Here is a 15,236-nt window from a genome sequence, read left to right on the forward strand (position 1 = left end):
AGAAGCCTTGCACTATTTGCGACGTGCAGCATTGCGCTCTCGTCTCGCCTTCAGCATCTTGTCTCGGTTGGCCACTTCGTCACGAAACGCCTTAAGTAAATGCCCACCAGCGAGGCTGTTGCCTCCGCAGAGCTGTGTGAACCGAGCGTGTGTGAAGCGGATAAGCATCCTGCCATCGACGGAGCTGTTGACATTGTCAGCGAACTTCTGGAATCCCCCGTTGCGTACCGAGCAGACCCAGTTCCTCACACGATCATTGTCCCATTCTCGAATCGGAACCACGCGCTCCTCTTCGCTTCTCCAGCTTCTTTGACGTCGACTCGATCCGTGCTGATATGAGGAGTGTCTTCGAGCATTTGACCGGCGCAGAGCAAGGTATGCAGCGTGTGTTCCGTGTCGATGGACAGCGGCGAGATGGTGGCGATCACACTAGCACGAGAGTTGGTACTCCAGAGACAGCTCTTCAAAATGCGGGTGAGAACACTAGCGCGATAAGGCACGAAGCCAGTGTTGTCTTCACGTCCGATGGCACGAACGCACTCCTTGAGCGCCAAGTGGCTCTTGTTAATCTCGATGGCTTCTTTTCTGCGTGCAGCATCGTGGTAGAACGAGTCTTCGTTGCGCTCACTGCCTGCTAGATCCAGCAGCACCAGCTGTCCGTAAAGTTTGCCGAGGCTATCACGTGCACTGCGATGACGCAGGTTGATGTAACACACCAGATGGGAGCGCGATGACTGGTGGTTCACTGTAGTCGCTTCAGTGGACCGTAAGTCTTTGACGTTGTCGAATACCTCCAAAAGAGCATTGGTCGAGTCAGCTTCCACTTCGGTCGTGCCTACCAAAGTCGTGTTGCCTTCACCGTCGTCGCACACCAGAACCTTCGAGCGGTCGTGAATGAGGTCTACATATTACGATGAATATCACGTCGAAAGATACAAGTTAAAGAGGGGTACTCGACAATTATTCGGCATTGACTGTACCATAACACTTGGAGCCGGCAATCTCGACTGCAGACACTGAGACTACAAAGTCCACGTCTCTCACAATCTCCATGAAGAGATCGTTCGCGACGAACTGGAAGAGGCCACTCATGGTGTATGTCTTGCCGGACCCGGTCTGTCCATACATCATGCAAACGGACTTGCCGCCTCCCATGGCATCAGGGCTTCTCCAATTCAATATTATACGGAATTTCCTGCCGACCACAGCAGTAATAATGATTCAATACCTCAAGAAGCAATAATAAAAACGACCGCAAATACTGCAATGTATTATCATGACTCTGACTCACTTCGAACGGATGCCAATGTAGTCACGTCCCACAGGCTCCTGTTTGCCCGAAGAAACATTAGTAGCTCGAAATTGGCGGGTAGCATGGACGTACGCTGTGGAGTTAATACCAGCTTGCATTGCGAGAAAAGTCTCTCGCACGTGTTTGATGTCGGTGGAAGGTGCTTTAACCCCTTAGTTCCCATTATGTTGGACCCTACAACATAAGGGGTGTATACCCTAATACACTTTTGTCGCAGCATCTATGTTATGTTGGACCGTACAACATAAGGAGGTTTTTTACTTATAGTTTGTATCGGCCTGACTGAATACAAAGATTAAGTTTATTTCGTGTGTGTAAAACGAACGAATGCACAGGTGTAGGGTTTGGAATTCCTGCAGAGCACCAGAAAAAGGGTGTCGTCACCCACCAAATATTGTTGGCCGACAGCCACTGAATTCGCTCATTCGAGAAAAGGAGCTGGCACGAACAATGGCGGCTTCCACTGGCAAGAAACCCCGTAGCAAACCGGATGAAGCGAGGAGCATGCAATCCGCATACGCTCTCCGGCGGGAGCGACGCGTTCGACGGCAGCTGACAATCAGCACGCTCCCCAAAAGAAGGCCGCAGCGAAATCACTAAACGCCCCGAAACCGAAAGCCTGCGTCGATTACGGCAGCGGAGTTGATGCGGCGGAGGAGAAGGATGATGAGGCCAAAAGAGCCGAAGCATCGGCAGAAGATATCGAAGTCCCAGTTGAAGCCATACCCGTGCCTGCGGACGGAGAGGAGACACCATCGACAAACCCAGCGCCGCGAGCGGACGAGAAGGTGGTGGGCAAGAAGAAGGCGCCATCAGGTAAGAAGAGAGCCCCGGTGCAGGTTCCGGCCATGTGGAATAGTGCCCTTCCGACACCTGGGGGAGATACACCGACACATGCTGCATCAGCTTCCAGCCCACAGTCCCAAGACCATGTAGCTGCGGACGTAGAAGCAGCAGTTGCTGGGATTATATCCCAAGTCGAGGTTGAGGAGACCAGTGAGGCAGCCCCTTCTATCCGGACAAGCCCAGAACTCCAATCGTCCTCCATCGCGAAGAGAAAGCGCGCTAGTACCAGATCATCAAGGAAGCGCCGCCGACGTATCCTTCACGATGAGAGCGAGGAAGGAGAAGACGATTCGGTACGTTATGTTAATGTATCCATCATAACGATTGTGCTGACGAAGGGTATTCAACACAAGACTAACATAAGACGTCACTGGTTTTGAATGCAGACTCAATCCAGTGGTCCCGAAGACGATAACCCAGAGGCGACAACGGCGATACCAACGTGCTTTGTCGACGGAGACCCCAACATGATGGACTCGGGAGCTCAAACGTGCACCGGCCTCAACTCAGATGAGGATGAAGATCTGCATGAAGAGGCTGAAGATGAAGACGATGCGGAAGATGATGACTGCACCTGGGTTGCGGACTGGGAAATTGGAGAGCTGACCGACGAGGATACCGATGAAGAACAAGATGAGCTTCCTGCGTCTGCGTGGTCGTCAGTAGCAAAGGACAGTGAAGCTATCAAGGCAATGAAAAGTACCGGGTGGGAGTACGGTACGCTATGGTGGCCAAGCCCAACATAAATGTGTGTGCGGACCGGGACATCCAACAGAAGGACTAACATAATGATGGCTCTGTTGATCTCAGATCCTGCTAAGTTTGGTGCAGACCCCACGTACAAGGACCTGTACGATGAACCGTATGGACCATCAACGAGTGTTCTTGCAGTTGCAGAAGACCCGTTGGCTTTGCTGTTTTACTTTATGCCGCCCAAGCTCTGGCGTCAGATTGCGATTGAAAGCAATCAATATCATTCCCAATCCATTCCACAGCGTGCACGGGCGATTCGGTCCCAACAACGGCGAACTGGAGGAGAAATAGAAGAGCTTGGTGATATCAAGCGGCGTATAGCTGGCGTAGCGGACATTGAAGCCTGGGAGGTGCTACGAGTGATGACCCTGTTGATTGCACGGATGCTGGCACCTATCCGGAAGGGCATTGCGGCTCATTGGTCTCTAAAAAGGGTTGGCGCACTGCCAGCGAATCAATTTGGATAGCTCATGACCAAGAACCGATTCTTTCACATAATGGGCTACCTTCACTTCTCGAATAACAAGTCACCCCAGGCACGGCTCGACCGAGCATGGAAAATACGGCCTGTTGTTGACGTGCTACAACGAACTTTCGCCCGAGGATACCAAGCGCCCCCTGTTATAAGCTTCGACGAAGCTACGTTGCCGTCCCGTTCCCGGTACAATCCAACTCGCCAGTTCAACAAGGATAAACCCCACAAATGGGGGACGAAGGTGTTCGTTGCAGCCTGTGCCAAAACCGCGTACTGCATGAGGTGCGTCAAAAAATGATGGCGAGTTCAAACTCGCCATCATTTTTTTTTGGTTAAAGTCCTTATGTTGTCTGATGTCAAACATAAGGCATCAAATCTCGCTGGCCATCCATCATTTAGCTAACATACCGTTTTTTCCTGGTTTTCACTAGAATTGAAGTATATTGCGGTGCCAAGGCGCATCTACAACCCCAGTGCCTAAGGACAACAACACAGGCGAAGCGGCGGTGCTCCGAAACATGAACGCCCTCTATCATCCGTCCACTACTTCGCCTTGGAGACTGGTCATTACCGACCGCTTCTATACCTCTGTAAAGCTGGCACTGGAGCTCCTACACCGGCGAATGTACCTGACCGGAACGATCTCTGTGGATCGCTCTGGATTTGCGAAAGACGTGGTCACGAAGATGAAAACGAAGACCGTCAATAAGAAAAAGGTTACCATCCCAGCACAGGGTACCACCAAGTTGGCCGAAAACAAGCGCTTTCCGCAGCTGACAGCCGTCATGTGGATGGACCGAACCCCAGTGCACACGCTGTCCTCTGGTGGCAGCCGACGGCCTGGGGTAGTGAGTATGTTTCTAAGTATTTTTAAGGCTCTAACATCCATACTAATGCTTATGTACTGTAGTGCGTCGTGTCAACGGTGAAATGAAGCCCGTCCCAGCTCCAGAATTGGTGCGGGACTATCACCGCTGGATGGGCGGTGTAGACGTCCATGACCAGCTGAGGATGCAGCGTACCTAGCGTCCAGCTCTCCTACAAGACGCGAAAGTACTATAAAACACTCTTTCTCGGGCTGTTCGACATGGCGGTCGTAAACGCCTTCATCGTGTATCGACACTTCCGGAAGAAAAACGACCAACGTCCTCCACGACACTTTGCGTTTATGGAAACGTTGATGGAGCAGCTGCTCGCTATCGACTCGACCGAAACGCTCGAGGTGATCGAGGTAAGTTTATGTCGAATCGCATTTAACACAAGGGTGAGCAAGGTTCTGGTTATCCAGCATAACGCTAGCTTATTTTATGATGCCGCAACTTTAGAGAACAGCAACCGCTCAGGAACGCACAGCAGCGTCTCCAGCCAGAGGGGAACAGGGGTCGCGTCCGCGCACTGAGAATACTACGGATTCAGTGGAAGGCGACCACAGGCTGGAAGCGAATCCGGATACAGTCCAGTGTGAACAGGGGGTGAAACGCCGCCAGCGCTCCTGTAAGGTGTGCGCTGTGTACAAGGTCAAGCCGCGCAAATTCACCAAGTATTGCTGCCCGGAATGTTCAAACGGGAACAAACGGTGGGTGATATTGCTTGTGGTATGGATTGCTACGCTAATGCAACTTGTGGTGGCTGTAGTAAATATCTGTGCAATGTGGGCCGCGAGGGCAGAGATACCTGCTTTCGTATATGGCACCTAGAGTGGAATAATGGGAGCAATATTCCGAGGACACTGCTCGAGGGACACAAAACACGAGAGCGCCCGCCGGCAACACGACCGGGAAAGAAGCCTAGGCGACGAGCGCAAGGCTCTACTACTGCCAACGCTGGTGGTGACGACGACGACAGCGGGGGAGATGGCGGCGGCAGCGGAGTTGGCGAGAGTACTGCTGGGAGTGAAGGCGACGTCTCCGAAATCGAGGCTGGCAGCGTGTCCAGGTGATCAGAGGTGCATGGAGGTGTAAGCAATGGGTTGTGGCCAGGAGGGTGGCTATGTCCAATGCAATCAATTGATACCACATTTTTATATTTCTTTCATTGGCTATAATAAATGAAATCACTGCTGCTGGCCGTGTGCAATGCCACAAAAAACGGGATATAGATAAAAAGGTCACTGCTTATGTTTTTTTGTCAAGCATAAGCTGGTAAGCAGATCTCAATCGCTTACATAAGCTCCCTTTAAGTTGGAGATGCCGGCACTATACCCTCATGTATATTTTATACACCGCCCCAACCCGCACGTCAACATTCGAAATTAGAAGGGAACTCTTACAAATTCTCATATTACTGTTTATGGGACGGAGTAAAAATATACCCTCGTAATAAAGCCTGGGAACTAAGGGGTTAAGAGAGAATTGTAGATAGCACCTTTGTCCTGCTTGGACCGCTTGCCTGGCCCAGCCGCCAAGTCAATACCTTCAGTCTGCAGCTTCTTCGTCACGCTTTGAAACTTCTTCATGTGCTCAAGAAGAGCGACCAGCTTCCGATGTGACGCACCGGTCGGGATCAGCTCCTCCACGGCGTCCACTGTCTTGATCTGAGGGCGAATTCGAATGTAGCGCTGAAGCATCTCAAAACTGGAACTCCACCTCGTCATATTCCGTTTGATGGGATGGAGGCTGGTCACTTTTGAAAGTTCGGCGAAGTTATTAACTTGACATAACTTTGACATCAGCGTGTTAACTTGCGCTAGTAACGGTTCGTAATCAGCGAGATACTTGTTAACCGCCAAGTTGAACCGGTGACTGGCACAACTAACAAGCGGAACACCAAGCTTGGTGGCGATCGACTGGTTGGTGCTGCAGTTATCGCCAACAATAAACGCCACCATGTCGAGCGTCTTGTTGTAGACATCCAGCACACCGTCAAAGAGCTTGATGTGCACATCTGCATCCTGCGATCCGTCATCAAGGGGAGACAATGCGAGCAGCTGCAGACGCAGATCCCCATCTGTATCAGAAGCACCATAAACGGCGATGTAGTGCATGGAGCCACTCGACCATCCATCGAACATTATTCCAAAACAGCTGCCCAGCATCGACTCGATCGTCTTGCCAACTTTCTTGGCCACGTCGTGCATTGCGTTGAGAAGAACGCGCGAAGAAATGGATGTCCATTTCGACATCGATCGTGTCAGCTCGTTGTCAACTTCTGAGAGCGGCATATTGCGCTCGATGACCCACTGCATCCACTGGAAACGATGTGTCGTCTCTTCGGAGACAAACCCAAAGTCCTGGAGACTTTTAGATGTTGTAGAAAGGGAGGCTGCATGCTGAGTCTTGAAACCGGGGTGCTTGTGAGCGAGGTGAGCGATAAGGTTCGAGTAGCCAGTATTGGCAAGTTGCTTTCTCTCGTTACCGCACTGCTTGCAGCGATAACGGCCTTGATCGAGGGCCTCGTAGAAGTACGCGCAGATGTCCTTGTTGTTTGTCAGCATGTTTGAGGCGGGAGGTTACTTTGAAAAGTGAGCGAGCGAGGTACAAGAGGCTTCTCGACCTCACCTACTACTGTAACCAGTCGTTTTAACATCAACAAGTAAGTATGGCGTATAGATTCGACAAGATATGGTGGTGAGCGAAGCTCTGTTGTCCACCAATTCGAGTTCTGACCTGGAATTTGTATGAGCTTACTTTTGTACATTATATTGTGAAAATTGGTCCAATATGATATTATATTTTTTGCGAAAGTTGAAATAATCCGCTTTTTTATTGTGAAAAACTGATTTTAGTCGTACGGAAATTTTTTATTCAGACCCCTGCATGGCATGCAGCAGCAAGTGCTTGGCGGCGTCCTCATAGACGGTTTCTGTGTTCACTTTCTCGACGTAGCACGTGGAGAACCGTTGGTGGTGTGAGACCACGTACTTGTGTCCCATGTCTGCACAACAAGAGCACGCTTAGCGCACATAGCACCATTAAAAATACAATTCTTCATCTCCCTACCCGGATACATTTTGCATTCGTGGATGACGATCTCGCGCTGGCCAAGAGCAGTGATGACGTCAAATTCGTGCTTGCACAGCTCAGGAGGCAGCAGCGGACGCTTGCGCACGTACACGTGCATGTGGTCGCTGCCAGAGACCTCCCTATTCTCGCCGTTCTCTTCGCTATCACCCTTGACATTCGCTAGCAGGTACTTTTTGCGCAGCTCGCGCAACGTGCGTTGGAAATCCGATGCGTGTACCTTTCGCGCCGTTCTTTCAAAAAGTACAGCTATAGGTTAGTGAAGAGGGCTATGCAGACGCAGCGGGGATTCGAAGGCTCACCGCTTATCCATATTTTTGCCGGCGGGGCGCCATTCACGGTCCGGCACCATCTCGGACGCCACGTGTGCGGTGGTCTGCAAGTTCTGAAATACATGTACAATGCCTTGAAGTGGTTGCAGAATGATTGCGGACCCATAACTAAAGGGGTTACAGTTATGTGCGCCACATGAAAGACAACTGAGCATGGCATGCGATTGGCCGAAATGAATTTGAGTCACCTGAAAACCGATAGAACGAACAGAGCGTGTCTATTTGCTGAAGTTTCAACCGGTATACATAGGATGTATTTTAACCAAAATTAAACTGGTAAGGATCTAGGGTCCAAATCTAAATCCTGTTGTTCACGCAGTACCGGTACATGTGACTTTGAACACACCGGTATACCGGAAGTTTTGGCGATCTAAATGTATTAGCAGTTGTCCAATCACCGATCGCAACAGATTCAAATTTCCCGCGAAAACTTTACCAGCGATCAGTTTCCAATCAAATTTCGAAGGAGTTGCCACAAGACAGTTTCTCCATCATTCTCCCTCTTGAGAACTTATCGGCACAATGCCTTCGAGTCCTAATACTTACGTTCCTGATGTGAGCATGATATCGGCGGGCCTGGGGTCGCAGGTTGCGGCAACCAGTGTGGCCATGGCGCAGCAGGTGCAGGCGCAACAAGCGCAGGTCCAAGATCAGGTCCAAGCGCAGGTCCAAGCGCAAGTGCAGGCGGTTCAGGCGGCGACCGAGGCCGCGGCTGTGTCTTCCGGGGCCACCAGCCCAAGCCCGGCGGCCCCCGCAGCTAAGCCCAAGCGCCGGCGTCGGGCCGACGGCAGCGGTAACCTGACCGTGGAGCAGAAGCGCCGCATCTGCGAGAAGCACCGCAACACGCCCAAGATCACGCAGAAGGATTTATGCCGCTGGGCCAAGCTCGAGTTCAACCTGCAGCGCGCGCCCACGCAGCCCACGATGAGCAACATCCTCAAGCACGAGCACATGTTCAAAGACAACGTGCTGGGTGTGCTTGGCTCGCAGCGCAAGACCATCCGTCCCACGCGTCACGCTCACTTTGACCAGGTCTTGGCCAACTGGGTCATGGAGCGTCAGAACAAGGGCAACATCACGGGCGACATGATCAAGTCCAAGGGCCGAGAGCTCGTGAAGCAGATGGGCCTTGAAGGAAAGCTCGGCTTCTCCAATGGCTGGCTGGCCTCGTTCAAGGCGCGTCATGGCCTCATGAAACGCACCAACAACATGCAGAACGACAAAAGCAGCAGCAATTCGACGTCGGCCGGTAAAGACGGCACCGCCTACGGAGGCATCTTGGACGCCAACAGCGGAATGCTGCCCAACGGCCTCTCAGTGGACCCCAACTACATGTTGCCTCCAGTGTCGATGGACTTGTCGCTCGAGCAGATCCAGGAGATGCTGCGCGACTACGTGCCCAGTGACATCTACACGGTGGACGAGACCGGTTTGTTCTTCCGAGCCTCGCCCAACAAGCTCGTACAGGGCGATGAGGCCCAATCCATGCTGGCCGATGAGGCCAGGTTGACTGTACTGCTGGCCGTGAACGCCGACGCCTCGGACCTCATGGAGCCGTACATTATCGGCAACGTTGTGCCTCCAAAGAACATCAAGATGGCCTCCATCTCGCAGCTCGGCTACCACTACGTGTGCAGCAGTAAGGCGCGTATGACGGTCTTCATCTTCCAGCAGTGGCTGCGCGATTTCAACGCGCGTATGGCCAGCGCTCACCGCAATGTGGTGCTGCTAATGGACAACGCTCCGTCCCATGTACTGGGCTGTGTGGCTCTGTCGAATGTGCGTGTGGTTATGTTCGCTCCACACCTTGGAATGAAGGTACAGCCGATGCGTGGTGGCATCCTGACTGCGTTCAAGGGCAAGTTCCGTCTCAAACACCTCACGCTGGCCATTGACCACTTGGAAGACGGTCTGTCGGACATTTACCGTGTGACGCAGATCCAGGCCATGACGTGGATTGTGGATGCGTGGCAACAGACCTCAAAGGAGACGATTGTGAACGCCTGGAAGCCGTTGGGCATCACGGCGCCGTTCTCTTTGGATTCCAGTATGGAGGGTGACGACAAGAACGTGGAGGAAGAGCTCTGGGGACTGCTCTATTGCCTACAACTCAGTGGTATCGTCAACACGAAGGTGCTGGTGAACTCTCGTTGGGAGAATGACATCCACAAGCGTCTGAATGAAGACATGATCGAGGATCCCAAGGAGAACGATGAAGAGTTCCGCGTGCCTAATGCTGCTCCAGTTGAGCGATCTCGTGTGGGGGGAGCCCACTTGTCGGCCAACAACGAACAGCAGTCGGGAATCTCCGCCAAGGAGCAGCTCAAGTCGTTCCGTGACGTCATTCGTTATCTGGAACGCACCGGCTCGTCCGACACGCGGGATCCGCAGCTCATGAACGTGATCGAGTTCCTCAAGAAGAAGCAGCTCAGTCTGCGCTTCGACAACGCCAGCAACACGACGCTCACGATATAAGTCGAGCCCCTTCGCTTCGTCTCTGGCAGCTGGTGACACCGACCGAGTTCTCTTGATAATTTCTTTTGTTTTAATGCTCTGTTCAATCTTTGATACTTTGTCTAGCTATTGCGTTGCTGGTTGGCGCTATCACGTCAAGACACGGCAATTGGCGCCTTCCACCGCGCGATACGGAGCGCTCTTTTGTCTCCACAGCTAGCTCCCTGTAGGCTGTTGTCTCCTCTTCCAGGGAATTCAGCAGTCCCACAAGTCGAGCACGGAATGGCCGAGCAGCAGAACTCACTCGACTAGCTGCATTCTCGACCGAATGTAGCGAGTCTTCACGCTTGTTGTCTGCACAACCTTCCGCTGTTTTCGACGCAGGAGAAGGAAAGCCGTCGCGTCTTTCAAGCCACACTCCGTTGTCGTGAGCCGGATGGCCGTCGCCACTGCCAGTCCACCAGTTATGAATGTTGTTCATGCCAGCGTTTCTTGCGTCGCCTCGAATACTCGACAGACTTTTATAGTCGACAGCAGTAACGGGACGTGTCTGGGGAGAGCGAAGAGGTGACGGGGTACCAGGCAAAGAGACTGGCAGAATCTTTACACGAAGCACCTCCATTTCGCACCGAAGTGACCTCAGCTCGTGCTCCTTGCTCTCCAATTTCTCCTTTAAATCAGCCACAGCGTGTTGTTCCTGTCGCAAAGCTGTCAGCTTCGTCTGAAGTTGCTTCGAGAGCTTTGTCGACGCGTCTAATCGCCGACGTAAGATTTCAGTCTCGGCGTTCTCACCTTCTTGAAATTGTTGCTGTTGGCTCGTTTCCGACGCAGCTCTGCACTCATTCCTTGAGCATTCTCCTCTAGAATTTCGAGTTTCCTTTCCAACCTAGATATCGTCGCACAAGCGTCTTGCAACTCACGTTGTTGCTGATGAATAATCTGTTCCTGACTTCGATGACGCGAGTCCAGTTGCTGCTCCGTCACTTCCATCATTGCTCGAGCGACATCGTGCGCGTGCTCTTGTGTTTCGTGGTCTCGCATCATGCTCGTTAAGGCCTTTCGTAAGCTTTGCATCTCAGCACGCATCAACTCGTCTGCGATAAGGTCGTCGACGCTGCCCCCGTCAGTGTTGGCGGGGTCTTCCTTGGCAACAGCGACAGGTTCTGAGGCTGGAACATCATCGACAGGTTGCTGATTTGTGAAATAACCACCAAGGACTGACCCACGAGACTTGCAAGCATCACATCGTGTCATCTCGAGTTGACGAATGTAGCTGTGCAGGTTTTCAATCTTGTTTTGCAACGTCGTGAGTAGCTCGGGGCAGAATGCCGCAGCGCCACCATTCTCCTTATTAACGTGAGGGCTATTCTGAATATTCTTTGCCCTGGAGCCGAAGCGCAGAGTTGATAGAGTCTCTTCCAAATGTTTAGTGTTGGCAGAGCAGGTGAGCAGCAAATGTGTCTTGGCGTTTCCTCCAAGAGAAGTCTGCAACAAACGCGTCAGCTTACTGTCTCGGTACGGAACATGCTTGATCTTATCGTCGGTCAGTGCATTTATCACGTTCCCTAGAGCAGAAAGAGACTACATATCTCCCGTGTCAAACATGAACAGACGACTGCTGTACAGCTTAGCGAATCGATGCCTTACCCGGTTGATGTGCTTGGCCTCCTCCATTCGCACACCTGTTGCCGCTGTCTTTTGCACTTTCTCCGACCCAGCTAAATCCACGACGACCATTCTGCCTCGCACTTTAGTGCCACTTGCAAGGTGTTTCTTGCTGAATGTCAGGATCAATATTGCATGGCTTCGACTCGAGTCAGCGTTCATTAGAGTTGATCCGATCGATCTTTGTGCATTACCTCTCGATAGTATTGCCATCCCTCCTGCCACGGATGAGATGGCGATTTCGCTAGCGCCTTCAACACAAACCGCATGGTCTTTATCCTCTCGAAGTCGGAGAGCTCTCGAACTATGAGGAAGTAGTAGATCACGTATTTTTTCCTGGTATATCTCAACGAAGCTGGCGGTAAGTGATACATCGTACTCGGTTGAGTCGATACGAGCCATTTCTTCAAAAATCGTCTCCATTGCACGCGGGATGAGGCCTCGAGTCTCTGGCGTAAGCCCTCCGACGACTGTGTACGTCTTGCCACTTCCCGTTTGGCCATAGGCGATAATGGTGCAATTGAACCCACAAAGTAAGTCAGCGACAAAAGGTCGACCCACTGCTTCGAACATTCCTGTCTGGGCTGATTCACCTGAATACACTCCATCGAAGCACGAATATGCTGTGGCTTTATCCGTGGGTGATCCAATGGTTGATGGCATCACTACAATTCGTCGGGCTGAGGTATCCACACTCACACAAGAAGAACAATTCCCTGGACTAGTCTCATGGCGAACTCGACAACTAACCTGAATACCTCGGGTTGTCATAGACTCCTCAAACAAGAACGTTTCTAAACTTGTACGGCAGGCTGGCACCCCGAAAAAAAACGGGTTGCTTAATGGAGCGACTCGGTAACCAATAAAACTGGTCAATTATAAACACAGTAGGTCACGGATACTAATGGGTCCGTTCGCTGCGCTGGCCTGCGACTACGCCCGCTCATCAGCGAACGGTGACCTAATCGTCTTATTTTTTGTATGGGAACTTCCCATTGGGAAGGTGTGACCAAGTGTCAAATTTGACCAGTTTTATTGGCTTAAGATACTGAAAGAGAAGGATAGTGAGACCAAAAGCAAAACGGCGTCGGATACTAGAAATTGTAGGTGCAATAAAGACCTGCATCTTATGAATGCGAGCACGCCACGTTTGAGGCCAGAAGTATTTGACCGACTTTTATGCTCAGCTTGATCTCATTGCGTGTAGGCGTGTAAATGAAGCATGGGGATCCCATCCCATTGGGATATAATAGCGGGTGTGTGCGGGTGCTTTTTTTTCGATTCGCTCGAGGCATGGCGTGGCAATGGACGTGGGAAGGATGTTACGTCAAATTTTGATAACTCATATATCTGCCATTTAGACGATATACCCAGTCGAGGCATGTCGCGCTGGACAAATAGTCCTTGTATCTGATTGTTTGCGATCTACAAATAAACCCTACTTCTCGAACATTGCAAAAGAAACTCGGTGGAATGAAGCGACTCATTACACACAGGCCCATTTGCCGTGCTGCAATCGTGTTTCACACGTCTTTACTTACAGTACGTTTCCCAGTGGGCCAGTTTGGTTGACAGCTATTATAGTCAGACCACCGCATTCCTAAAACTGCTACATGAACTCTATTGATTTAACATCGGGGCCGATGGTCTTGTCGGCCGACAATGTCGATTTTCAAGCCGGACGATGCCTCAACTCTCTTTGCCGTGAGCACAATAGGGGTTCTCAATTGTGCAGCAAGTAGATTTTTTTTGGTTGGCCGGCGTTTCATGCAACACCTTTTCAGCCAATCAAACACTTCGTAATTGAGGGCCCCGTTGCAGGTTTTTGTCAGTGCTGCAGCAAGTAGACTTTTACTTGGCGCCGACTCCGAGATCTTCGCAGAAGCAGATCCAGCATGCCAAAGTTGTCAGCTAAGCAGCGTAAGCTGCGAGAGCTACGAGAAATTATCGCCCAGCGGGAAGCCGCTGCTATCAACAGGGAGATACTTAGCGACGAGGACTCGGGAGAGGACGAGGTGGACGAGTACTGGGAAATTGAATACCTGCGTGCACAAGCAGCCAGATACGGTGCCCGGGCTTCTCATTATCGGCGTCGCAAAACGAAATGGCCAAAGATTCTACACAACCACCAACATACCAGCGACAGTGAGTTTCTCAAGCACTTTCGTCTCCAACGCCCCGAGTTTTTCCGTCTTGTAGCACTTGTGAAGGATGACCCCGTCTTTAAGACAAAGGGCGGAATGCCATTTAAAGGCGGAGCGTGTCTCCACTTAATGGTTTTGATTAAGTTCCTAGGAGCATATGGGAATGCCAATACTGCCCTTGATATTGGTAAATTTCTGGGGTTTGCGGAAGGTGGGTTCTACAACTATCTCGATAGAGCTGTCAGTTCAATTTTGAAACTTGAGGAGTCGACGATTACGTGGCCGAATGCGGTCGAGCGTCGCGAAATCGCTCATCGAATGAAAGCTAACTACGGCTTTGTAAATTGCGTTGGTATCACTGATGGCACCCTGCTACCTCTAGCAACGAAACCGCGGCACAATGGCGAGGATTACTACAGCAGGAAGTCGTCGTACGCCGTCAACGCACTAGTGACTGGCTTTCGTCCGTGGTGATCACCTCTTGCACCGGGCTTGCCGGTGTCGCGGACTGCTGTTTAGGAGCAGTCATGCTCACCAGAGCACAGTGGGGCACACGTCGCGTTTTTTTGAATGGGGTGCGATCTTCGGCCGGTGCCAGCAAAAAAAAATCTTCTTGCTGCAAGCCGTCCTGCATCGATTTTGATGCAGAACGGGAAAAATGTGCTTGGCCAATCAGATGACCGGAAAAAAATTCTACTTGCTGCACGAAAAAAAAGGCCGATGCTACAGTCCATGCGTCGACTCAGTTTATTTTTCATGTAATACTCCATGTAATGTCCATGTGTCGAAATAAATTACTTACCACTGTTTTTAAAATCCATAGTGAATGGAAGTTGTTAGACCTTCGCAAACGAAAGTCCTCTGACATCTCTCGTACATACCGGTATACAGAAGTCAGGAGGTCAACCATACGCATGAACATTAGGCGGGTCGATTCCAGTTTGCGCGAGAAGGGGAATGGCAGACGATCGCTAAGCACGGTGCTGGGTGGTCCACATACCACAGAACCAAAAAAATGCTGGGCCTATAAATTGATAATGAGCTATTTAGCTCTGTGACTGGCTACCGTTCTGCACTCTTATTGGCTGATAAGGGTCATCGGTCTTCAACTCGATGTACAGTCATAGATCATCCAGTTTTTCAAAGACAAGCCTTCGCTTTGTGCTGCTATCATAAACTATTGTGCTGCCCAACTTTTGATGTGCTGCAACAGACTTAAGGTGCCGACAATGTATTGTGAAAGTGACGCGTTCTCGCCAGCTACATAATACGTGTCAGGCTGTGCAGATAAGCATG

At 51.1% G+C, this 15,236-nt stretch overlaps 2 protein-coding genes across 2 annotated transcripts; both read right to left on the reverse strand.

Moving 5' to 3' along the window:
* Window positions 1–12: 12 nt before the first annotated feature.
* PITG_06856 (kinesin-like protein) lies at window positions 13–1,155 on the reverse strand (the record flags this gene model as incomplete). The annotated part of the gene is made up of 3 exons (XM_002904793.1): window positions 13–290; window positions 362–901; window positions 981–1,155. The coding sequence occupies 3 exons, from the start codon at window positions 1,153–1,155 to the stop codon at window positions 13–15; spliced, it is 993 nt and encodes a 330-aa protein (XP_002904839.1).
* Window positions 1,156–10,234: 9,079 nt separating this feature from the next.
* PITG_06859 (kinesin-like protein) lies at window positions 10,235–12,567 on the reverse strand (the record flags this gene model as incomplete). The annotated part of the gene is made up of 5 exons (XM_002904794.1): window positions 10,235–10,926; window positions 10,971–11,270; window positions 11,340–11,712; window positions 11,779–12,419; window positions 12,519–12,567. 5 exons carry the CDS (start codon window positions 12,565–12,567, stop codon window positions 10,235–10,237), a joined length of 2,055 nt encoding a protein of 684 aa, XP_002904840.1.
* Window positions 12,568–15,236: the final 2,669 nt, after the last annotated feature.

Source organism: Phytophthora infestans, genomic scaffold, assembly GCF_000142945.1.
Source record: "Phytophthora infestans T30-4 supercont1.10 genomic scaffold, whole genome shotgun sequence".
NCBI classification, from domain to species: domain Eukaryota; phylum Oomycota; class Peronosporomycetes; order Peronosporales; family Peronosporaceae; genus Phytophthora; species Phytophthora infestans.